This window comes from Hyla sarda, chromosome 1 (genome assembly GCF_029499605.1).
Source record: "Hyla sarda isolate aHylSar1 chromosome 1, aHylSar1.hap1, whole genome shotgun sequence".
NCBI classification, from domain to species: domain Eukaryota; kingdom Metazoa; phylum Chordata; class Amphibia; order Anura; family Hylidae; genus Hyla; species Hyla sarda.
The window spans coordinates 197,908,199-197,934,167 of NC_079189.1; the positions used below are offsets into that span (position 1 = coordinate 197,908,199).

A 25,969-nucleotide genomic window follows, 5' to 3' on the forward strand; every position below is an offset into this window, starting at 1 on the left:
TAATTTTTTTTTTACATATGCAAAAGTCGTGAAACACCTGTAGGGTATTAAGGTTCACTTTACCCCTTGTTACGTTCCCCGAGGGGTCTAGTTTCCAAAATGGTATGCCATGTGGGTTTTTTTTTGCTGTCCTGGCACCATAGGGGCTTTCTAAATGCGGCATGCCCCCAGAGCAAAATTTCCTTCAAAAAAGCCAAATGTGACTCCTTCTCTTCTGAGACCTGTAGTGCGCCAGCAGAGCACGTTTCACCCCCATATGGGGTGTTTTCTGAATCGGGAGAAATTGGGCTTCAAATTTTGGGGGGTATTTTCTGCTATTACCCTTTTTAAAAATGTATAACTTTAGGGAAACCAAGCATTTTAGGTAAAAAATATATATATTTTTTTTTTACATATGCAAAAGTCGTGAATCACCTGTGGGGTATTAAGGTTCACATTACCCCTTGTTACGTTCCCCGAGGGGTCTAGTTTCCAAAATGGTATGCCATGTGGTTTTTTTTGCTGTTCTGGCACCATAGGGGCTTCCTAAAGGTGACATGCCCCCCAAAAACCATTTGACGCTCCTTCCCTTCTGAGCCCTCTACTGCGCCCGCTGAACACTTTACATAGACATATGAGGTATGTGCTTACTCGAGAGAAATTGGGTTTCAAATACAAGTAAAAATTTTCTCCTTTTTACCCCTTGCAAAAATTCAAAAATTGGGTCTACAAGAACATGCGAGTGTAAAAAATGAAGATTGTGAATTTTCTCCTTCACTTTGCTGCTATTCCTGTGAAACCCGTAAAGGGTTAAAACGCTTACTGAATGTCATTTTGAATACTTTTGGGGGTGCAGTTTTTATAATGGGGTCATTTATGGGGTATTTCTAATATGAAGACCCTTCAAATCCACTTCAAACCTGAAATGGTCCCTGAAAAAAAGCGAGTTTCAAAATTTTGTGAAAAATTGGAAAATTGCTGCGGAACTTTGAAGCCCTCTGGTGTCTTCCAAAAGTAAAAACTCATCAATTTTATGATGCAAATATAAAGTAGACATATTGTATATGTGAATAAAAAAAATTTGGGGGGGAATATCCATTTTCCTTACAAGCAGAGAGCTTCAAAGTTAGAAAAATGCTAAATTTTCACATTTTTCATCAAATTTTGGGATTTTTCACCAAGAAAGGATGCAAGTTACCAAAAAATTTTACCACTACGTTAAAGTAGAATATGTCACGAAAAAACAATCTCGGAATCAGAATGATAACTAAAAGCATTCCAGAGTTATTAATGTTTAAAGTGACAGTGGTCAGATTTGCAAAAAATGGCCGAGTCCTTAAGGTGAAAAAGGGCTCAGTCCTTAAGGGGATATAGCCTGACACTTTTATTTTCCTATCAATGGATTGCTATGAGCGCTTTTATTCTGGAGGACTTTTAATATTTTTTATGGCACTTCTTCTCACATCTCTCTATAAATACTGAAATGTAAGGTGTGTGGATGAACATTAGGGCTTATCTCAGATTTATTTTTACAGTTAATATTAAAATAAGAAAGGAGTATGCTAAGATACTGCACACTGACAGCATGTTCACCATGAACAACCTTCACTAACAATGACATGTTCATAGAAATAATATTTCTATGAGTGAATGGCAAAAGTCATCATGGAAAGTTTTAGCATTCATACCAAAGATGCATTCCTACATGTCTGGGCAATGAGGCTACTTAAACGCTGTCTTGTCAGCGACAGTTTAAAAAATAATAGAAAGAAGCGAGAATAAATAAGGATATTGCTTCCCGCTGGCTCATTCTTTTTACCCAAATCGAAAGTAGAAAAGTAGTAGTAGCAAAAGGGTGTGATAAAAAAACCTACCTGGAATCCACACACAATTTTTGTACAGATTGTAAATTGTAACATGTCAATTTTAGTACAAATTTGCATTAAAGGGGTACTCCAGTGGAAAAAAAAATGTTTCATCAACTGATGCCAGAAAGTTAAAAAGATTTGTAAATGACTTCTATTTAAAAATCTTAATCCTTCCTGTACTTATCAGCTGCTGTATGCTCCAGACGAAGTTCTTCTCTTTTTGAATTTATTTTCTGTCTGACCACCGTGCTCTCTGCCGATACTTCTGTCCATTTTTAGGAACTGTCCAGAGCAGGAGAAAATCCCCATAGCAAACCTCTCCTGTTCTGGACAGTTCCTGACATGGACAGAGGTGGCAGCAGAGAGCACTGTGGTCAGACTAAAAAGAAATTCAAAAAGAAAAGAACTTCCTCTGTAGTATACAGCAGCTGATAAGTACTGGAAGGATTAAGATTTCTAAATAGAAGTAATTTACAAATCTGTTTAACTTTCTGGCATCAGTTGATATAAAAAAAAAAGATTCCACTGAAGTACCCTTTAATGCCGATCTAGCTGCAGAAAAACTGCAAAATCCAGATTTATTAAAACTTTATTTATTAAAACTTTACAAAATCCTGTTAGCTGAGCTGTGATTGGTTGCTATGGGAAATCACTCCACTTTTTCTCTCACAGTTTGATAAATCTGGGCAAATCGCTATTAACAAATCTCCCCCCAAAATCTGCAGTGACAAATCAACAAAAAATCCACACCAAAATCTGAATTACAGAAGTGCAGATTTTTCGCTGCGTTTTTACAGCAGACATGCTGTGGTTTTTCCGCTGTGAAAAATCTGCAATGTTTCTGTCCTGTGTTGACTTATCCTTAAAAGGCTGGGTTTACATATATGCGTCGGGAAACTGATTCATTTGAACGGGACAGTTTACATTCATCCGGCGTCTCCATTTGGTCACCGGATGGTTGGACTTGTTAAGTAAAAATGGATGCCAGATGCTATACAACTGATGACAACTGATGCTGTGGCATCAGTTGCGTCAAGATTTAGGCTGGAATTACATATGCCGGATATGTAATCCTAGCCTTATACTGACGCTCCATTTTTTAAATAGTTTAATATTCGCTTCTGTATTAATATAGTTTAATAAAGTAGTCATGATTGTCTTTATTTGTCCATTCGTCTATCTGAAAACAAAGGCAAAATACTGCAGTGCTGCAAATTGAAAAAGTAAAAAGAATATGTAAAAATAGCACAGCTTTATCACAAGGCCTTTTCAAACAGCAGTTTTTTTTAGACTTTTTGGTAGTGAGCCATAAATAGTTTGGAGGCTATTCCCAAACACAAAGCCTAACCTCAAATACATGATTATTCTGGTATATTTTAACATTTACTAATCCACATAATGATATTTGCTGTCTGTTCTACTCTCCTTATGTAAACTTTGTTCCATGATTCTTCTGATTACTCAGTACACTAGTCTCAGAATACTCAACTAGGACATCTGGAAGACTTAAATGAATGTGATCTTCATAGCTGTCATTAGGTTAGTGTTATTAAATGTCCCTGTGGAGCATGGGTAATCTAAGCCAAGATATAGGAAGTAGAGGGGTCATCATTCACAGTAAAGAGAAAAGGCACCTGGATAAAAAGGTTCTAGGACCACCAATGCTGTGTACCTTCAAATAAATATAAATGGAAAATGTAACATTGGAAGGTCCACAAATGAAGAAAAAAAATATCTTTCTAGGCAAATCTACTTTCAGAAGAAATTAGTATTATACAAATACAGTCATGGCCGTAAATGTTGGCACCCCTGACATTTTTCAAGAAAATTAAGTATTTCTCACAGGAAAGGATTGCAGTAACACATGTTTTGCTGTACACATGTTTATTCCCTTTGTGTGTATTGGAACTAAACCAAAAAAGGGAGGAAAAAAAGCAAATTGGACATAATGTCAAACCAAACTCCAAAAATGGTCTGGACAAAATTATTGGCACCCTTTCAAAATTGTGGAAAAATAAGATTGTTTCAAGCAAATGATGATCCTTTAAACTCACCTGGGGCAAGTAACAGGTGTGGGCAATATAAAAATCACACCTGACAGCAGATAAAAAGGAGAGAAGTTCACAAGTTCAGTCTTTGCATTGTGTATCTGTGTGTGCCACACTAAGCATGGACAAAGGAAAGAGGAGAAGGGAAGTGTCTGAGAACTTGAGAACCAAATTTGTGGAAAATATTAACAATCTCAAGGTTACAAGTCCATCTCCAGAGATCTAGATTTGCCTTTGTCCACAGTGCGCAACATTATCAAGAAGTTTGCCACCCATGGCACTGTAGCTAATCTCCCTGGGCATGGATGGAAGAGAAAAATTGATGAAAGGTGTCAACGCAGAATAATCCAAATGGTGGATAAGCAGCCCCAAACAAGTTCCAAAGGTATTCAAGCTGTCCTACAGGCTCAGGGAGCATCTGTGTCAGCGTGAACTATCCGTCAATATTTAAATGAAATGAAACGCTATGGCAGGAGACCCAGGAGGACCCTGCTGACACAGAGACATAAAAGGGCAAGACTACATTTTGCCAAAATGAACTTGAGTAAGCCAAAATCCTTCTGGGAAAACGTCTTGTGGACAGATGACAGATAAGATAGAGCTTTTTGGTAAAGCCCATCATTCTACTGCTTACCGAAAACAGAATGAGGCCTACAAAGAAAAGAACACAGTACCTACAGTGAAATATGGTGGAGGTTCAATGATGTTTTGGGGTTGTTCTGCTGCCTCTGGCACTGGGTGCCTTGAATGTGTGCAAGACATCATGAAATCTGAGGTTTACCAAAGGATTTTTGGTTGCACTGTACAGCCCAGTGTCAGAAAGCACCCAGAAATGGATGGCAACAAAGCGCTGGAGAGTTCTGAAGTGGCAGCAATGAGTCCAGATCTAAATCCCATTGAACACCTGTGGAGAGATCTTAAAATTGCTGTTGGGAAAAGGCACCCTTCCAATAAGAGACCTGGAGCAGTTTGAAAAGGAAGAGTGGTCCAACATTCCGGCTGAGAGGTGTAAGAAGCTTATTGATGGTTATAGGAAGTGACTGATTTCAGTTATTTTTTTCCAAAGGGTGTGCAACCAAATATTAATTTAAGGGTACCAATAATTTTGTCCAGGCCATTTTTGGAGTTTGGTGTGACATTATGTCCAATTTGCTTTTTTTCCTCCCTTTTTTGGTTTAGTTCCAATACACACAAAGGGAATAAACGTGTGTGTATAGCAAAACATGTGTTACTGCAATCCTTTTCTGTGAGAAATACTTAATTTTCTAAATTTCAGGGGTGCCAACATTTACGGCCATGGCTGTAGCTTATTGGGTGCAAAATCATCCATGTAGAACGAAACTAGACCAGTCTCCACATCTGGATAACATAACAAATCTGAGACTGCCACAATCCTGAATGCCGAATAAAAAACGAAATCCTGTGCAATGTAAATACTATGTTGACTGCAAATAAGGTATATTTACAGTCATCATAGTATACAATATAACAGAATATACATGCACATTATGTTTGTGTACAGAAAATGTAGGCAAACTATAATCTATAAAGAAAATCGATGAGCTGCAATATTTCTTTGCAAACATTTATAGTTTACTAAAAGGGGTACTCCGGTAGAAATGTTTATTTATTTTTAAATCAACTGGTGCCAGAAAGTAAAACAGATTTGTAAATGACTTCTATTAAAAAATCTTTACCCTTTCAGTACTTTTTAGTGTCTGTATGCTACAGAGGAAATTCTTTTCTTTTTGAATTTCTTATTTGTCTTGTCCACAGTGCTCTCTGCTTACACCTCTGTCCGTGTCAGGAACTGTCCAGAGCAGCATAGGTTTGCAATGGGGATTTTCTCCTGTTCTGGACAGTTCCTGATATGGGCATCAGGTGTCAGCAGAGAGCACTGTGGACAAGACAAAAAAGAAATTCAAAAAGAAAAGAATTTCCTCTGTAGCATACAGCTGCTAAAAAAAGATTTTTTAATAGAAGTCATTTACAAATCTGTTTAACTTTCTGGCACCAGTTGATTAAAAAAAAAATAATAACAATTCCACCGGAGTACCCCTTTAAAGTCACTATTTTTTTTTTATCTTGAACAGAAAGGGGATAGGTATAGCACACAAAGCATTGGGACCCATAAGGCAGAGCCCAGGCCAGGCAAAAAGCTGCAGTGGGGCTGGTCATAAATGTCTATTAGGGTACACCGGTAACAATTTTGGTTCCATGTGGTTTCCTGAGGTCCTTCACAGTATATGACCCCCCCCCCCCCATCACCAACTAATAGCCCCACATAACAGTGACCCCTAGGTCTGTCATCTTATTCTACCTATTAGGCCCTGTAAGAGGCAATCTGGCTTGATGAGAACAAGGTTAAAGGGGTTGTCTCATATGTCTATATGTCCTAATAAGGCTCTATTGACTTTTGTTTAACAGGACATCTCCTCTCATATATCCATGTGTCCTAATAGACTTTTGTCAATGTGGAAAATGGAAAGCAACTACACAGGGACACAGTAAGGACACTTAGCTCAGGTCCACTTGGCTGTGATAAGATCAAAGTGTTGTAAAAATGATACTGCATTTCTGTAACCTGTTTATCAAGAGCTATATTATCAATGAGTGTGCAGTAATGCCAGCTACCCAACTTCTTATCTAAACTCTGCTATTTCATACTTTGCTCAACCAACAACTGTGTAAGCTTTACACATCAGTGGCCAATGGAACCAGTTATCTCAGCAAGAACACTAACCTGCAGAATAAGATGATTTAATCAATAAAAGAGCAATATAATACTATGAAACAGTAGATAATAGGTAATGCAGGGAAAACCTTGCACTTACACTAGTTAAAGCTTAGTGGATACGTTTCCCAAACCATACCAATGTAAAAATGCAAGCTATTACAAATGTAGCTTATGTAAGACTCATCCTAGCAATAGCTACTGTATACTGTAATAAAACGCACAAATAACCCTTTCTTTAATATTACTGCAGGATTTGTGCTGTGTTTAGCTATCCTGTTTCTTCCTAAATGGGATATCATGTAAAAAAAAAAAAATCTCAAGATTTTATGTTTAAAAGATTTGAAAGTTCTTGTATGTTTATAAAGCTGCACCACAGGTGCCAACCAGCTATATAAAATTGTGTTTGAGAACTAACAGATTCCCTTTAAAGGAGTACTCCGGTGCACACTTTTTTCATGTTATCCCGTCCGGGCTGCAAAATAAAAGAAAACACACTTTATCTTACCTGCCAACGAGCCCCCGGATCTCCGGTACAGGTGTTCGGTCCCCGGGCTGTATTCTTCCTACTTCCTGTTAGCCCGGCACGTCACACGGAGCTTCAGCCTATCACTGGCCGCAGCGATGTCCCGCCTCGGCCGGTGATAGGCTGAAGCTCCGTGTGACGTGCCGGGCTAACAGGAAGTAAGAAGAATACAGCCCAGGGACCGAACACCTGTACCGGAGTGTACCGGAGCTACGGGGGCTCGTTGGCAGGTAAGAGAAAGTGTGTTTTCTTTTATTTTGCAGCCCGGACGGGATAACATGAAAAAAGTGTGCACCGGAGTACTCCTTTAAGGTTATGTATACATACTATTGTTCGTGGTCATGGCATCTGCGTGGTTTTGACAACATGTTGGCAGGGGAGTTCACCCCACTTGATGCCATGATGTAGTTCGTTGGAGCTAACCCGAGGAGCCCACAGTGTGACTCGTATTGGTAAATATGAGACCATGTGAGCGGCCTATGGGCAAGTCCCCAGACTTATTTTTACAACCCATTGAGCAGTGTGTGATGTGCTGCTGGAGATGTGTGAGAAACACAAGTCTTCTAGCCTCTGAGGTAAAACGGTGAAGCATTGAGGACTTACATATTTCTCATGTCACTGTCAAGATTTAAGTGCCTCATCAGAATAAAGGGGAAGATTTATCACAACCTGTGTATAGGAAAAGTGGAGCAGTTGACCATAGCAGCCAATCAGATTGCTTCTTAAATTTTTATAAAGGTCACAAAAAAAATGAAAGAAGCAATCTGATTGGTTACTATGGGCACTATGAGCAACTGCACCACTCTACCTCTACACAGGTTTTGATACATTTCCCCCAAAGTGTCACTTTTATCTGATTTAATTTCTGTGTTATCTCCCCCGCAGGGTGGACACCAGCATTACCAACAGCCCGTCAAAATCTCGTCCTTAGTTGGGTTAGTCACAACCACTTACATTGTGGCCCCTCTTACAAAATTACAGACCCCAAATCATATATTTAAATGATTTCTAAAGCTGAACTAAATCTACTGACACTTTGTACCATACTTACATTTTTTAGGCTCACACTAGTGCTGGAGCTCTGCTCGAGAAATCCGTCACAGACTTTATTCATGCAAAAACTGAGCTGACCGGTCCATTGTACCATGGACACTACTCAGGGACGCCATCAGGGGGGTACAACCGATACCCCTGTAAGGGGCCCGGACCCACAGGAGGCCCAGCCGGTTCTGTCAAATTTTTTTTTTCAGTGTCAGTGAGTGTTTGTCACTCACTGACCGCTGAGGCCCACACATCACACACTGACTGATTGACTGTACTCTGTACAGTCAGTCAGTCATTCAGTCAGTCACTGCAGCGGCACAGCACATACCTGAAGTGGCACAGCACGTACCTCCGGGGCTAGCGGCCACTGTCACTTTAAGACTGCTGCAGTAGTCGCCAGGAGGTACGTCCGCTGCGCTCTGCACGCTAACGCCGACACCTAAGGTCACATGAACACTGTAGTGCTGTGACTGGGTCTGAAAAAGGAGGCCAGCGGCAGGGTGCAGCAGTCTGCTGGCTACAGAAGGAAGCAGCAGAAGGACGAAAGAGCCTGCCCTGAGGAGGACAGCGGATGGTGGCACAGAGGTCTGCCGTCTGGGGGGCAAGGGCTGAGGCCTATAACTATATAGGGGCAACAATTATCAGCAGAGAGGGGCCTACAACAACTATATGGGGCAAGTTGCCACCATATAGTTTTTGTAGGCTTTTTTTGGGCAAAAGTTGCCCCATACAGTTGTAGACCCTTTCTTTAAGAGGGGCCTACAACAGCTATATGGGGGTAACCTGAACTTGGGTACCCCCTTTTAATAGTTGCCCCCATATAGTTTGGGTCAGCCCCTCTCTCCATAATGGGGGCAACTATTAACAGAGGGGTCTTCCCAAACAATATGAAACAATACCAGTGACTAAAATATAGCTTATAATGCATAACCCCTGAAGGACACAAATCTATGCCCTTCAACCACTTCCGCAGTTTGAAGAAAGCTCAGGAGCTGAGTGGGTCAACAACCAGGACCAATGGCTAATGCTGAGCATTAATGATGGGGCCAATGTCCGGCATTAATCTTTAAAGGAAATCTGTCACCAATGTCACTGTCACGTACAGACAGGTAGTGCAGGTGACACTGATGACAACGGTACTTACCTTGTCCCATTCCGTGCAGGGGATCTCCGGTAATCTCCTCCGTTAACTTCAGCTCCGGCCCGCCTAGGCGCATGGGCAGAGCTTAGTGATATCACCACTGCTGTTCTCTAGCAGCGGGACCAAGCAGAGGTGATGTCACTAAGCTCCGCCCATGCCTCAAGCCGCTGCTGCTCTCTGCTGACTCCCACTGCCACTGACTCCCACCGGAGATCCCCTGCACGGAGCGGGACAAGGTAAGTATCATTGTCACCAGTGTCACCTGCACTACCTAAGTGATCTTTTGGCTTCAGAGGAACCCGGTTCTCGGTGCTGAACGACCAGACAGGTATGTAGATTAAGGTAAGTTTATTGACCAGAATGCAACGCGTTTCGCTGCGCATGCGCAGCTTCTTCAGGCATGACAACAGGGGATACACAGTTAGTTTAAATAGGTAAGATTTAACCCTTTACATATCATTACTGCACGTAAGAAATGCACTATTACAAACACCTAACTGTGTTCCTACCTGCATTGTGAATAGTAACCAAGGGTCCGTAAAACCGGAGCCTCTGTCACACCTCAATGCAAGGTTTACAACATAAGAGTCTAATAATAAATATTAAATATATATATATATATATATATATATATTTCATGTAAAAAGTGAATATATAAAAGAACACACCATCCTAAAAATACCATCATTGGTAAATGGCAGTGGAGAATCCGTAAAACCGGAATCCCCACTGTCATCCAATGTATGGTTTACAAGAAATTTTTCTATATCTAATGAAACATAAAATTAAATCATTGTATCAAAAACAGTATTATAAAAATTAATAGATGCAAAAAAAATTCCTACATACAAAAAATATAATAAATAATACATGTATATGCACATATGAGTAATTCAAAACAAATGGATTAGAATATATTTTCAGTACAGTTATTGAATCCCTCAATCTTATATCGAACCAGACCGAAAACTGCAATGACTAATTATCGGACATTTTCTATTAGCTCATTAAGTCCCTGTGGGGTTAACGTTGTTACCGAAAGGTTAGTGCAGGTGATACTGGTGACAGATTTCCTTTAAGACGCCGCGATCAAAGTTGATCACGATATGTAAATGCAGGAAATTATGGAGCGCTAATAACACTAATCAATGCTGTGTCATGGCAGGCTTCTATAGCACAGCATTGTTCAGTGTATGCAATCATAAAATCACATGTAATAGTCTTCCATGGGAACTAAAAAATAGTGTAAAAAAATGTGTAAGAAAAAAAGTTCCTAATTGTGATAAGCCCCTTCCCTAATAAAAGTTTGAATCACCCTCCTATCCCTTTTTTCTAATAAAATTATATAAATAAACATTAGTTATCGTTGCGTAGTTATATGTAATGTCCAGAATTGCATATTTTTGGCCCCTTTATATACCATAAAAAATTCATAAAAAGTGATCAAAAAGTCCCATCAAAATAATAATGGTACCGATAAAATTGCAGCTGCAAGCAGGCTTGGGGAGGCGGAGCTTTTGGTCACAGCTGGTGGCACACTATGAGTCGGGTCACCGGCGGATCCGTTACACGTGATCCTACCCTTAAGGTTTTTGTTGGTTAAGTGTGCTAGGCGAATATTGCTAAGGCAGATTAGGAAAGGTAGTGTAGTTAGTGTAGTGAAGGGTTCTGCCCAAAAGAGTCTACCTTGTCGTGGTGGCAGGCTTCATATTCTTTAGTCAAAAAAAAATTCACTAAAATCACTGATGAGGGTCTGACTTGTCTTTTAATATCTTTGTAATTCTCAAAAAACAAAAAATTTGGGGGTGGGTCCTAGGCGGCGGAGTTGGCATGTACCCTAGGGGGTGGGGTGTGCCATGGGGGATGCCTATGTCTTGAGCTGTGTAAGGGGCCGCAACATTTCTGATGGCAGTCCTGACACCACTGGGTCCCCTTGACTTTGAATAGGATCCATCTAATGTCTCTTTTTTTTTTTTCTTTCTTTCTTTTTTTTTTTTTTTTTTTTTGCAGGATCTGACTTAAACAAAAGAAAAACCAACCTCCAGTATTTTTTTTTTCCCACTCATGTCTCATCATTACAACAGATTCGGCGAACAGAGCTCCTTGAAGGAAGCTTCAACGTTAATGTGTATGAGACCTAAGCAAAAATATTGAGATTACTGCTGTATATGAAGCAGCAGCTTATTGGAAGGGCGCCTTTTCCCATCAGCAATTTTAAGATCTCTTCACAGATGTTCAATGGGATTTAGATCTGGACTCATTGCTGCCACTTCAGAACTCTCCAGCGCTTTGTTGCCATCCATTTCTGGAGCGATTTTTGACGTATGTTTGGGGTCATTGTCCTGCTGGAATACCCAAGATCTCGGACGCAAACCCAGCTTTCTGACACTGGGCTGTACAGTGCGATCATATAATCCTCAGATTTCATGATGCTTTGCACACATTCAAGGCACCCAGTGCCAGAGGCAGCAAAACAACCCCAAAACATCATTGAACCTCCACCATATTTCACTGTAGGTACTGTGTTCTTTTCTTTGTAGGCCTCATTCCGTTTTCAGTAAACAGTAGAATGATGTGCTTTACCAAAAAGCTCTATCTTGGTCTCATCTGTCCAAGATGTTTTCCCAGAAGGATTTTGGCTTATTCAAGTTCATTTTAGCAAAATGTAGTCTTGCTCATGGGTTCCAAACTTCTTGATAATGTTGTGCACTATGGACAAAGGCAAATCTAGATCTCTGGAGATGGACTTGTAACCTTGAGATTATTGATATTTTTCCACAATTTTGGTTCTCAAGTCCTCAGAAAGTTCTCTTCTCCTCTTTCTTTTGTCTATACTTAGTGTGGCATACACAGACACACAATGCAAAGACTAAGTGAACTTCTCTCCTTTTTATCTGCTTTCTGGTGTGATTTTATATTTCCCACACCTGTTACTTGCTCCAGGTGAGTTTAAAGGAGCATCACATACTTGAAACAATCTTATTTTTTTACAATTTTGAAAGGGTGCCAATAATTTTGTCCAGACCATTTTTGGAGTTTGGTGTGACATTACGTCCAATTTGCTTGTTTTCCTCCTTTTTTGGTTTATTTCCAATACACACAAAGGGAATAAACATGTGTATAGCAAAACGTGTTACTGCAATCCTTTTCTGTGAGAAATACTTCAATTTTCTAGAAAAATTTCAGGGGGACCAACATTTACGGCCATTACTGTATATACCCAGAGTCTGTCAACTCTATTCAGCAATCTCAGTTGCTGGCTATTGACTTTTTAACCCCTTAAGGACCCATGACGTACCGGTACATCTACCGTTCTATAACGTGGCCCCGCGTCATAGCGGGTCGGGCCTGGCCTCTAACAACGGCTGGGATCCGTGGCTAATAGAGTGCGGCACTGATCATGGTGCTGCACGCTATTAACCCTTTAGACATGGCATTCAAAGTTGAACGCCGCGTCTAAAGTGAAAGTAAAACAATGCCGGTTACCTCAGGGAGCTGTTCGGGATCTCCGCAGCGAAATCACGGCATCCCGAACAGCTTACAGGACAGCCGGAGGGTCCCTACCTGCCTCTATGCTGTCCGATCGCCAAATGACTGCTCAGTGCCTGAGATCCAGGCATGAGCAGTCAAGCGGCAGAATCATTGATCAGTGGTTTCCTATGAGAAACCACTGATCAATGTAAAATATAAGTGTGTGCAGTGTTATAGCCCCCTATGGGAGCTATAACACTGGGGGGGGAAAAGGGGGGGGGGGGAAAAGGGAATAAAGATCATTTAACACCTTCCCTATTAAAAGTTTGAATCACCCCCCTTTTTCCATAAAAAAAAAACTGTGTAAATAAAAATAAACATATGTGGTATCACCGCATGCGGAAATGTCCGAACTATAAAAATATAACTTTAATTAAACCGCACGGTCAATGGCGTATGCGCAAAAAAAAATTCCAATGTCCAAAATAGTGCATTTGAATAAAAAATGTGATAAATACGTCCTATCAATGCAAAAATGGTACCGCTAAAATCTTCAGATCATGATGCAAAAAATGAGCCCTCATACCGCCCCAAACGCGGAAGAATAAAAAAGTTATAGGGGTCAGAAGATGACAATTTTAAACGTATTAATTTTCCTGCATGTAGTTATGATTTTTTCCAGAAGTGCGACAAAATCAAACCTATATAAGTAGGGTATCATTTTAATCATTTGGACCTACAGAATAAAGAGAAGGTGTCATTTTTACCGAAAAGTCCTCTGCGTAGAAACGTAAGCCCCCAAAATTACAAAATGGTGTTTTTTTTTACAATTTTGTCTCACAATAATTTTTTTTCCCATTTCGCTGTACATTTTTTGGTAAAATGACTACATGCGTCCTTATAAAGTAGAATTGGTGGTGCAAAAAATAAGCCATCATATGGATTTTTAGGTGCAAAATTGAAAGAGTTATGATTTTTTAAAGGTAAGGAGGAAAAAACGAAAATGCAAAAACGGAAAAACCCCGGGTCCTTAAGGGGTTAAAGAGTTTATCCAACATTAGAAAAACAGAGCTGGTTTCTTCAAAAAACTCTAGGTTGGGTGTGGTTTAGCAGCTCAGTTCCATGACAGTAAATGGAGCCAAGCTATAATACCACACACAACCTGTGGACACGTGGTGTCATTTTGGGAAGAAATAAGCTCTGTGGGGGAAATTTATGAAAACTTGTGCGGAGAAAAAGTTGACCAGTCGCCCATAGCAACCAGATTGCTTTTTTTTCTGAGGCCTTTTTAAAAATGAAAGAAGTGATCTTATTGGTTTCTATGGGCAACTGGTCAACTTTTTCTCCGCACAGGTTTTTATAAATCTCCCATTATATCTCTATTGCTGGATTACATTTAACCCCTTTAAATGACAATGTGACAGCTACTAAAAACATTGTTTACATAAAGTTAAAAAATATTTTGTTTAAAAGAAAAAAAAACTAAAAACTAAAGAATACCCCATAATAAAAATTCAATTTTTTTTTCCAATTTAAAAAATAAATAAATAAACAACAAAACATATTTGATTTTGCTGCATGTGAAATTGTCTGAATTATTAAAAAAAATTATAATAATAATAATAATAATAATATTGATCCTGCACGGTGAACAGCTTAAAAAGTAAAAGTAAAAAAAAAATGTATTACAAATTTTGGAATTGTGTCACATCTCAATAAAAAAAAAAATCAAAAAAATAACCAAAACACTCTAAATTTGTATAAATAAAAGCTCCAGATTATGGTGCAAAAACCCCATCATGGCTCCATAGACAGTAATAGGCGGTCAGAACAGGGCAGTTTTAAAAATAGTCTTTTTTTTATATGGCATGTTGTTTGACCGCATGGTTAACACCGTAAAAAAGAAGCCTTTGAAAAATTTGTTTTTCAATGTCACCAACAAATAGATTATTTTCCTGTTTTGTAGTATATTTTATGGGAAAAATGAAGGCCGTCATTACAAAGTACCGTTGTTTGCAAAATTACCCTTAAAATATAAGAAATATATATCGCAGTAACATATTAAGTTTATCTATGGATAAACAACAGCAAGGCTTCCATTACCACGTCATAGACAGGAATGCTATACAATATTACACCAAACTATTTTCTGTAATGTATGCCCATATAAATATAGAATATGACACATTATATGCCTTGTGAGAGCTTACTATTACACTCTGCCTGTCCTATATAAGGAACACAACTTGGGTAAAAACAATCCTGAGATAGGGTCTCACTTTGAAATTGTGTAAACGTGTGCTTACCTTTAATAGAAGCAGAAAATGTGGAAAATATACAAAGTAAAAATAACAAGCTGAGCGATATCATGATTCTGCTCTCTTGCTCCAAATGCAGCTTTAGTTCATTTACTAGGGATCAGTACCCAGCTGCTACGGGAAAAGATTAAGACTAGGTAAGGAACGATTGAGGCTGAAGAACAATGTTTATCTAGATGTAGTAAAGGTCAGAATCCAAACTCCATGTGTTAGTTTTGTTGACTAAAGGTCTTTAAGTTAATGATTATTCTGGAGCCCATTCTAGTAACCTCATTATTGAAACTGCGAGTCCTCCTTGCATTGTCTTACAAAAACATGGATGGTAAACATATATAGTCGTTGAGATGGGCAGCAATAATGAGGACGATACCTACTAAGTGCTGGACAAATACGTGTACTGAAACATAGTTTTACTTGAAGGGAACATTACTAGAACTCCTAAATAGCGATGGACTATTTTACTACATTACGGAGCAGTATTATATCATTAAAATATATAAAGTTCAAAAAGTTCTTGAATTGAATGAGTTGTTGAACCAAACAGGACCTGATGTATGCAGCTGATCATGTACAGGATAACATATAAGAACTACAAGCCAATCACCGAAACGTCAGTGGCGTTGCTAGGGTTGGTGTCACCCGATGTGGTAGAAAATGGTGTCAGCCCATACCCCCCCAAAGTAAGTTTTTGGCCTGTTGTGACAGACACCACTGGTGTAGCACGTTGTGAAAAATTCCAGTATAATAATCAAATATACCAATTGCCACAGAATGGGAAAGTGTTAAAGAAGTTTACATTATTTAACCCCTTAACCTCTTCAGGACACATGTCGTACCGGTACGTCATGGGACCCTGGTACTTAAGGACCCATGACGTACATGTACGGGCGTGGGATCGGACCGGGGTGACTGCTGATATCGATCAGCAGCCACCCCGCGCAAATGCCCAGGGGGGTCATTTCGGCGATCGGCGCAAATCGCAAGTGAATTCACACTTGCGATTTGAGTCTTTTCCGGTGATGCGGGTCACGGGTGATCTGGAGATACATGGTGATCGGGGGTGCAAGACACACCCCCAATCACCCACTGTATCTATGGGGAGGTGGTGATTTTGTCACCCAACCTCCCCCCCCCCCCCCCCCAGGATCGCTGCTATTGGCCAGACGATCGTCCGGCCAATAGCAGCCAGCAGGAGAGGGGTTAACAGCATCCTCCCGCAGCTCCCGCGGCTGGCTGAGTTCAGTCAGCGGTCAGAGCTGCTGGAAGAAGCCAGGGACCCCCCCCCCCTCTGCCGAGATCGGAGCCCCCACAGAAGAAAAGAAGCCCTCCATAGATCAGGGAAAGAATACAGCCCAGGGAAAGGTAGGGTCAAAAGTAAAAATAAAAAGTAAAAAAATCCCCCCCCCCCGACGTCCTAATAGGTCCCCAAGGATCCTCTGCAGTTTGGAGCGAGGACATCCTAAACAAGACCCCGCTTTACAATATGGCCATGACACGGAAGCGGTTCGAGGCCATTCGGAAATGCCTTCATTATGCAGATAACGAAGCATGTCCACCCCGAAGTGATCCCACCTATAACTGGCTTTACAAAGTGAGGCCTGTCATCGATCACTTTGGGGCCAATTTTTTGGAGGCCTACATACCACTCAGGGAGCTCTTGGTAGACGAGTCTCTGATCGGTTTTAAGGGGAGACTCATGTTCTGCCAGTATATTCCCTCGAAGCAGGCGCGGTATGGCGTGAAGCTCTATAAACTTTGTGAGAGTACCTCCGGGTACACTTACAAGTTTAGAGTGTATGAGGGACGAGATTCCCTTATTGAACCCCCAGAATGTTCCCCCACTCTGGGTGTTAGCGGGAAAATCGTTTGGGAGCTTGTGCACCCATTGCTGGATAAGGGATACCATGTGTATGTCGACAACTTTTATACCAGCATGCCTCTGTTCACATCCCTTGCCGCCAGATCCATGTCCGCTTATGAGACTGTGCGGAAAAACCAGAGAGGCCTCCCTCTAAATTTGATCCAGACACCTATGCCCAAGGGCATACCCATGAAAACCTGTTGCTGGTCAAGTATAAGGATAAGAGGGATGTCCTTATGCTGACCACTATTCATGGTAACGGCCGCCCCCTTGTCCCTGTGCGAGGTATCACAACACCGGTCCTCAAGCCCGATTGTATTCTTGACTACAATCGGTATATGGGGGGAGTTGAGCTTTCTGATCAAGTCCTCAAGCCATACATGGCCATGCGGAAAACACGGGCATGGTACAACAAAGTTGGGGTCTAAATGGTACAGGTTGCCATGTACAACTCTTTTGTGCTGTCCCAGTACGCTGGCAACACAGGGACATTCCTCCAGTTCCAAGAAGAAGTCCTAAAGGTCCTGATCTTTGGCGACCGGGAAAGAGCAGGCCGGAGTTCCGAAGGAACTGGAGTTATAGGTGCCAGGATCGTCCCAGGCCAACACTTTCCAGGTGAAGTCCCTCACACTGGAAAGAAGGGACGATCCCAGAAAAGATGCAGAGTGTGTCACAAGAGGGGAATACGGAAGGATACCACCACTCAATGTGACACTTGCCCCAATCAGCCGGGCCTCTGCATTAAAAACTGCTTCAGGGAGTATTACACTTCCATGCAGTACAAAATTTTTCCTTCTCATTTTAATTTTCCATAATTGGACCCCAATGTACCAAGTCCAGAGTACATTGCAAATTTTAACACCATAAAACCATTAAATTGCCCAAAAAAATGTTTCATTAAAAAAACAAAAAAACTGATAAGACCTTTGGGGGTATTTTTCCAAAAATGGGTCAAGCTGTCACGCCCCCTCCCATAGGCTTGCATTGAGGGGCGGAGCGTGATGTCACACGGGGGCGGAGGCGTGACGTCACACGCCGCCGGCCCCGTGGTCGCCGATAATCAGACCAGGAGGGAACATGCTCCGGGGACTGACTTTAACTGGGGTGCTGCGTGCAGGGGATAAAACGTCTAAGCGCAGGAGTACCCTTTAAGGACCTTTAAGGACTCAGACAATTAAATTTTTACGTTTTCGTTTTTTCCTCCTCGCCTTCAAATATCATAACTCTTTTATCATTTCATCCACAGACTAGTATGAGGGCTTGTTTTTTGCACGACCAGTTGTCTGTTGTAATGCCATCACTCACTTTACCATAAAATGTATGGCGCAACCAAAAAAATACTATTTGTGTGGGGAAATTAAAATGAAAACCGCAATTTTCCAAATTTTGGAAGGTTTTGTTTTCATGCCGTACAATTTACAGTAAAAATGCCATGTGTTCTTCATTCTTTGGGTCAATACGATTAAAATGATACCCATGATAATATACTTTTCTATTATTGTTGCGCTTAAAAAAAATTCGCAAACTGTTTAACCAAATTAGTAGGTTTAAAATCCACCTATTTTGACCTATAACTTTTTAATTTTTCCGTATAAGCGGCGGTATGAGGGCTCATTTTTTGCACCGTGATCTGTACTTTTTATTGATACCATATTTGCTTATATAAAACTTTTAATACATTTTTTATAAAAAAATTTCAATGTTATAAAAAAAAGCAGCTATTTTTTTTTTTTACGTTAACACCGTTCACCGTACGGTATCAATAACATTTTATTTTAATAGTTTGGATATTTATGCATGCAGGGATACCAAATATGTATATAAAATATTATTTTTTCACTTTTTGGGGGTGAAATAGGGAAAATGGGACAATTGACGTTTTTCAAATTTTTTTTTCTACTTTTTTTTTTTTTACACTTTCATAGTCCCCATAGGGGACTATTTATAGCAATCATTCGATTGCTAATACTGTTCAGTGCTATGCATAGGACATAGCACTGATCAGTATTATCGGTCTTCTTCTGCTCTGGTCTGCTCGATCGCAGTCCAGAGCAGAAGACCCGTGGAAGGCAGCGGAGGCAGGTGAGGGGACCTCCGTCTGCCGTTCTGGATGATCGGATCGTCGCGGCAGCGTTTCAGGCGATCCGATCATCCATTTTAGTGACCGCAATGCTGCAGATGCCGTGATCTGTATTGATCATGGCATCTGAGGGGTTAATGGCGGTGGGTCCCTGGCTGCTCGCGGTTATGTATAGGACGTAAATGTACGTCCTGGTGGGTTAAGTACCAGCTCACCAGAACGTACATTTACGTCCAGCTTCGTTAAGGGGTTAAAACTACAGCTCCCAGTATGACCTAAGCAGTGGTAAGGGGTATGCTGGGAGTTGTTTCACTCATCATAACTGCAGAACTTACACATAACTCCAGCTCTGATGGGACAGTCAGGCAGCATACACAATGATGTCAGTGACTACAGGTGACATCTTCTCTATAGTGAGGAGGATACACAATGATATCAGTGACTACAGGTGACGTCTTCTCTTTAGTCTTTCCTAATTTAATTCAGATGGAACACACCGCCATGACTTGTTCCAGCTAAATCTTCTCTCTGCAGAACGTGACGCCCAGATGGCTCCTCACTATGTCAATTCTAATCCTCTATATGAAAACAATAATTATTATAAACCTGCTGGACACTTTATCCTCTACATATAATACTACTATACAATGTGCTCTTTGAATATAAACCTTCCACACACTGTACTCTCTGAATATAAATCTGCCACATACTGTATACTCTAAATATAATACTGACCCACTACACCCTCTGAATATAAATCTGCCACACACTGTACCCCTGAATATAATACTAACCACACACTGTATCCTCTGAATATAAACCTGCCGCACACTGTAATCTCTGAATATAATACTGACACACATCAGACCCTCTGAATATAAACCTGACAAACACTGTACCCTCTGAATATACTACCCCACACTGTACCCTCTGAATATAAACCTGCCACACACTGTACCCTCTGAATATAATACTACTACACACTGTACCCTCTGAATATAATACTGCTACTACTACAGACTGTGCTCTCTGAATATAAACCTGCCACAAACTGTACCCTCTGAATATAATACTACCACACACTGTAGCTCTGAATATAATACTACCACACACTGTACCCTCTGAATATAAATCTGCCACACACTGTACCCTCTGAATATAATATTGACACACTACACCCTGTGAATATTAATCTGCAACACACTGTACCTTCTGAATATAATACTACTACACACTGTGCTCTCTGAATAAAACCTGCCACACACTGTACCCTCTGAATATAATACTACCACACACTGTACCTCTGAATATAATACTACCACACACTGTACCCTCTGAATATAAACCTGCCACACACTGTACCCTCTGAATATAATACTGACACACACTACACCCTCTGAATATTATACTGACATACACTACACCCTCTGAATATAAATCTGCCACACATTGTACCCTCTGAATATAATACTACTACACACTGTGCTCTCTGAATATAAACCTGCTACACACTGAACCCTCTGAATATAATGCTACCACACACTGTACCTTTGAATATAATACCATACACTGTAGCCTGAATATAAACCTGCCACACACTGTACCCTCTGAATATAATACTGATACACACTACACCCTCTGAATATAATACTGACACACACTACACCCTCAGAATATAAATCCGCCACACACTGTACCCTTTGAAAATACTACTACACACTGTACCCTCTGAATATAATACAACTACACACTGTGCTCTCTGAATATAAACCTGCCACACACTGTACCCTCTGAATATAATACTATCACACACTGTACCCTCTGAATATAATACTACCACACACGTACAGTGTGTGTATCCTCTGAATATAAACCTGCCATACACTGTACCCTCTGAATATAATACTACCACACACTGTACCCTCTGATTATTAACCTGCCCCTCACTGTACTCTCTGATTATAAACCTGAACCACACATCGTGTCCTCTCAATATAATACTACCACACACTGTACCCTCTGAATATAATACCGACACACACTGGGCTTTCTGAATATAATACCAACACACAATGCACTCTCTGAATATAATACTGCCCCACACTATACCCTTTAAATACAATACTACCGTACACTGCGCTTTCGAATATAATACTACCACACACTGTACCCTCTGAATAGAATACTACCACACACTGTACACTATGAATATAATACTACCACACAATGTGCCCTCTGAATAAAACCTTGCTGTAAAGTGCACCCTATAAATATAATACCGCAACATATTGTGGCTCATAAAAACCATATCACCCCAGAAAATCCTATGAAACTTGCACCATACCTCTGAAATGCCCCCTATCCTATACCCCACATAATATACCCCCGTTTTGTGCCCCCACATAATAATAATGCCCCTGTCCTATGCTCCCACATAAAAATAATGTCCCCTGTCCTATGCTCCTATATAATAATGTCCCCTATTCTGTGTTCCTACATATAATTATGCCCCGCCCTGTGCCCCTCACATAATAATATTAATGCCGTCCTGTTCCCACCACATAATAATAATGGCCCGTCCTGTGCTTCTCATATATAATGTCCCTTGTCTTGTGCCCCTCACATATAATGCCCCATCATGTGCACCTCACATATAATGCTCCCTGTCATGTTCCCCTCACATAATGCCCCAGTGCCCCTCACATATAATGCCCCAGTTCCCCCTCACATACAATCCCCCGTCATGTGCCCCTCACATATAATGCCCTTGTGTCCCTCACATATAATGCCCCTGTGCCTCTCATATATAATGCCCCTGTGCAGCTCACTTATAATGCCCCTGTGCCGCTCACTTATAATGCCCCAGTGCCCCTCACTTAAAATTCCCCAAGTTCCCCTCACATACAAACATAGTAAAATTTTTTTACAATTATACTCACCTAATCCACGTTCCCACAAACAGGTCTCTCCCTCTCTTCATTTTTTGCAGCATGTGAGCCGCAAGGTCGGGAACTTTGGGAAGGTGTGATGACGTCACATCATCACGCCAGCCTGCCGGGGATCACATCCCTGTGGCCCACACGCTGCAAGAATGAAGTGCTTACAGCATGTGAGAGAGAATAGTGGAGCCAGAGCTGACAGCTGTCGCTCTACCATTCTAGCGTTGCTGGGGTGATACCATTACGAGATGAGTTCCCACTTGGTGGTGTCACCCGATGGGTCCACTCCATGTTATAATTATCCTGGAATTATTAGTTATCCTGGAATTTTTCTTTTCCCACAAAACTATATATCAGTGTGATCAGCTCCTCCTGTTCTATAACATGATGCCTCCAGATTTAGACTACTTTTTTAATGTGACAGGTTCCTTTTCACATAAATGAGTATGCTACTCTCATGTCCCTTAACTCTGCAGTGTCACATCCTGCGCTCCGGCCAGACACACTGGCCATGAGCGCTTCCCTGCCCTCTCTTCCCCAGCCGGCGGGGCTGGGATTCACATTGCGGGACACGCCCGCATGCGAATCCCAGCCCGTCACTCACCTCCGCTCTGCTGCTTCCTTCTCTGGTCTCGCAACTCTGGCGCGCGTGCCCCTGCCTCCTAGGGCGCGCGTGCCGGAGCTCTAAGATTTAAAGAGCCAGTGTGCCCATAATTATGTGTTACACTTGCACCTCTGTTATAAGTACCTGCATCTCCCACATACCCCTGCCGGAACTTTGCTGCCCTAGTGCCAAGTTAAAGTGTTTACTAGTCTTGCCTTGCCATGTTCCAGACCCCATTTTTCCGTGACCTGACCTTGCGCCTTGCCTATAGACCTTCTGCTACGTTCCTGACTTCACTCCTGTGCCGCCAGCCCTGACCTCCTGCTATCAAGACCACCACTTGCCAAATCCCTCCTGTACCTCGCTTCTCCTCAGCAGCCTGTGTGCTACATTTAAAAAAGGACTGTCCAGCAGAATTAAGGATGCTCTCGCTGCACGAGATCCTCCATCTACCCTGTGTGAACTAATCCATTTAGCCACACGTATTGATGTGTGTTTTGCCGAGAGGCAGGATAAACTTTGTATGGATAGAGAACCTGTACAAACACAGTGATTTCCTCGCTTGGCTCCTGTGTTCCAACGTCCACCTCTACAGTGTTTCTTTGCCTCTTGCCGAAGAGGTTATGCAAGTGGACCGTTCTCGCTTAACGCAGCTGGAAAGATGCCGATGAGAATTTGTGCCTATATTGTGCCAGTCGGAAGCACTTTCTCAAAGACTTTTCTAAACGTCCACAGCGTCCGCCAAAGGCTCGCACCTAGGACACGTCAGAGAGGCGTCCCTAGGTGTGAATACTATCTCTCCTCGTTTGATCATATCTGTTCAAATCTATGCTTCTGCCAAGGCTGATAAGAGAAGAAGACCTCCTCCGTCCTTCTCTCTCTCTCGGTGACAAGGATTGGCTTTCCTCCAAATACATTCGGTTCAAGATTCCCAGCTACAAATTTGGTCCTCGCTACCTAGGTCCCTAGAGCCCACATGCAAATCCCAGCTGGTCACTCACCTTTGCTCTCTGCTGCTTCCTTCTCTGGTCTCGCAGCTCCCCCACCTCCTAGGGTGCGCGTGCGCCAGAGCTCTAAGATTTAAAAGGCCAGTGCGGCGTAATTATGTTTTACACCTGCACCTGTTATAAGTACCTGCACCTCCCACATACCCCTGCTGGATCTTTGTTGCCCTAGTGCCAAGTGAACGCGTTTGGTAGTCTTGCCTTGCCGTGTTCCAGACCCCATTGTTCCGTGACCTGACCTTGCTCCTTGCCGCCTGCCTATAGACCTTCTGCTACGTTCCTGACTTCGCTCCTGTGCCACCAGCCCTGACCTCCTGCTATCCAGACCATGACTTGCCAAACACCTCCTGTACCTTGCTTCTCCTCAGCTGCCTGTGTGGTCAAGTCGTGTCAGGGATAGCGACCTAGGTGCCGCCTGCTGCAGCAAGACCATCCCGCTTTGCAACAGGCTCTGGTGAAAACTAGCGGCACCTTAGACTCCGCTCCCTGGCAAGGCCCACCCCATCTGCCACACAGGTCCAGCAGATCCACTACCTCCAGAGTGTCCTGCCAACTGCCATGAGTCTTTACATGCAGACGCCACACCACAGGACTGTGTTACTTCACAGAGGCCTCCACATGGATAGTCTTCACCAACCAAGGTTGTGTTTTGACCAGCTTCAACTATACATCCCCTTATTCTAATGATCCTGCTCAGTCTGCTGCATTTCAAGACAGAGATGTCCAGGGCATACATTAGCCATCCAAATCTCTGCTTCAGCTATGAGGTGGTTTCTATCACAGATCCCAAGTAGACCCTGCTACAATTTCCGCTAGATTTGAGCTCTAAACCACTGATGCTATCTATGTTTATATGATGGAATTTCCGCACGGACATTCCACAGCAGCAAGGTCCCATTGATTTCAATATGATTCTGCTGCACTGTTCACATGGCAGAATTTCCGTGTCCACAGAAAGAATAGTCATGTCTATTGTTTCTGCGGAGTCCACACAGAAATGCATGGCCATCTATGAGACAGTGCCAGTCCTAGCGCCAACATGTTCTTCTGCCGCTCTGCTGTTGGTGGAATGTACTCACGGAAATTTTTCAAGCATGTGAACATAGCCTTTCTCCTCCCTAGCTACCTCTAGACTGACCTTTCTTTTGTAGCCTAAGCAGACTCTATTGGAGATAACACACAAACAGACCAAGAATACTTAATCAGTAGACTACAAAAGCACCATGGATCCACCCTCTTTCATGGCTAGATTTCCCTATACTCAGCCTATTAAATAAACAATTCCATGTGAAAACCTATGAGGAGTTGATGGGGTCTTATCAAATGGAAACTACACAGGCCCCAGTTAATACATTTACTACACTGACAGATGTGGTATGAGGGGTTCCCAGGTCCAGTCACAACTGCGACTGCTGTGACTCCTGTAGCTACAGCTATCTTTGCAAATTCCCATAACCTTCAAAGAAAACTGGCTGCTACACTCTTGCCCCAAGTTTGGAGAACATGAAAAATGGCCTCCCGGTCTCAGCAATAGGGTTCCCAGCAATCAGAAACAACTATACAATATTCCATTAAGATCAGTCATTAGAAAACTAATCAAGAGCAAAGTCATGTGTTTCTTAAATGATATCTCCATCTAGTGGTCATGTTTAGAATTGAGCCAAGAGTTTTATACTGTATCCTATTAGGGTACATCCTCACACAGCACATTGGCTGCAGATTTTGCACACAAAATTTACAGTAGCAGCAAAGTGGATGAAATTTTCATATTCTTAACACACATATTCATACACACCGAAAACCTAAAACATTTTTTATTTGTGCTTTTTGCAAACTTTAGTGATCTGTGTTTTCAGTAACCCCTTCATGAACAACATACGAACAGGCTTTTTTAAATTTTATCAGATATATAGCAAAAATATATATTTTTTGCTAAATTTCCCCTTTAAGCCTACTGAAAAAAAAGACAACTTGTTTTAAACGACAATGACCATTCAAAATATTAGTATATTCAGAGCATAATCTGTATATTTGGTGTGGATTTGCTGCTGTGAGAACGCATTTCCACAGCATATGGCCATACCATTTCCTAGCTTTCCAAGGGTATATGCCATATATAAATATGAAACTATACCCCGTATAAATATATACCTCACATTATCTGCTGATAGAGATATATATATATATATATATATATATATATATATACACACACAAATATATATATATATATACACACACACACATACACATATATATATATATATATATATATATATATATATATATATATATGAAACTATACCCCATATAAATATATACCTCACATTGTCTACTGATATTTAGGAGTAG

The 25,969-nt window shown here is 41.4% G+C and overlaps 1 protein-coding gene across 5 annotated transcripts in view; it reads right to left on the reverse strand.

The window, feature by feature from the left end:
* MTTP (microsomal triglyceride transfer protein) overlaps positions 1–25,969 on the reverse strand; it is a 137,910-nt gene that overhangs the window by 96,272 nt on the left and 15,669 nt on the right. Inside the window, exon 1 of one of the 5 annotated variants that reach the window (XM_056566916.1) lies at positions 15,118–15,254. The exons of the other annotated variants lie outside the window; for them this stretch is intronic. Coding sequence (XP_056422891.1) covers positions 15,118–15,181 — 64 coding nt within the window. The 5' untranslated portion in view covers positions 15,182–15,254. Of the gene's footprint in view, positions 1–15,117; positions 15,255–25,969 lie in introns of those variants that run through there. 5 annotated transcript variants of the gene reach the window in all.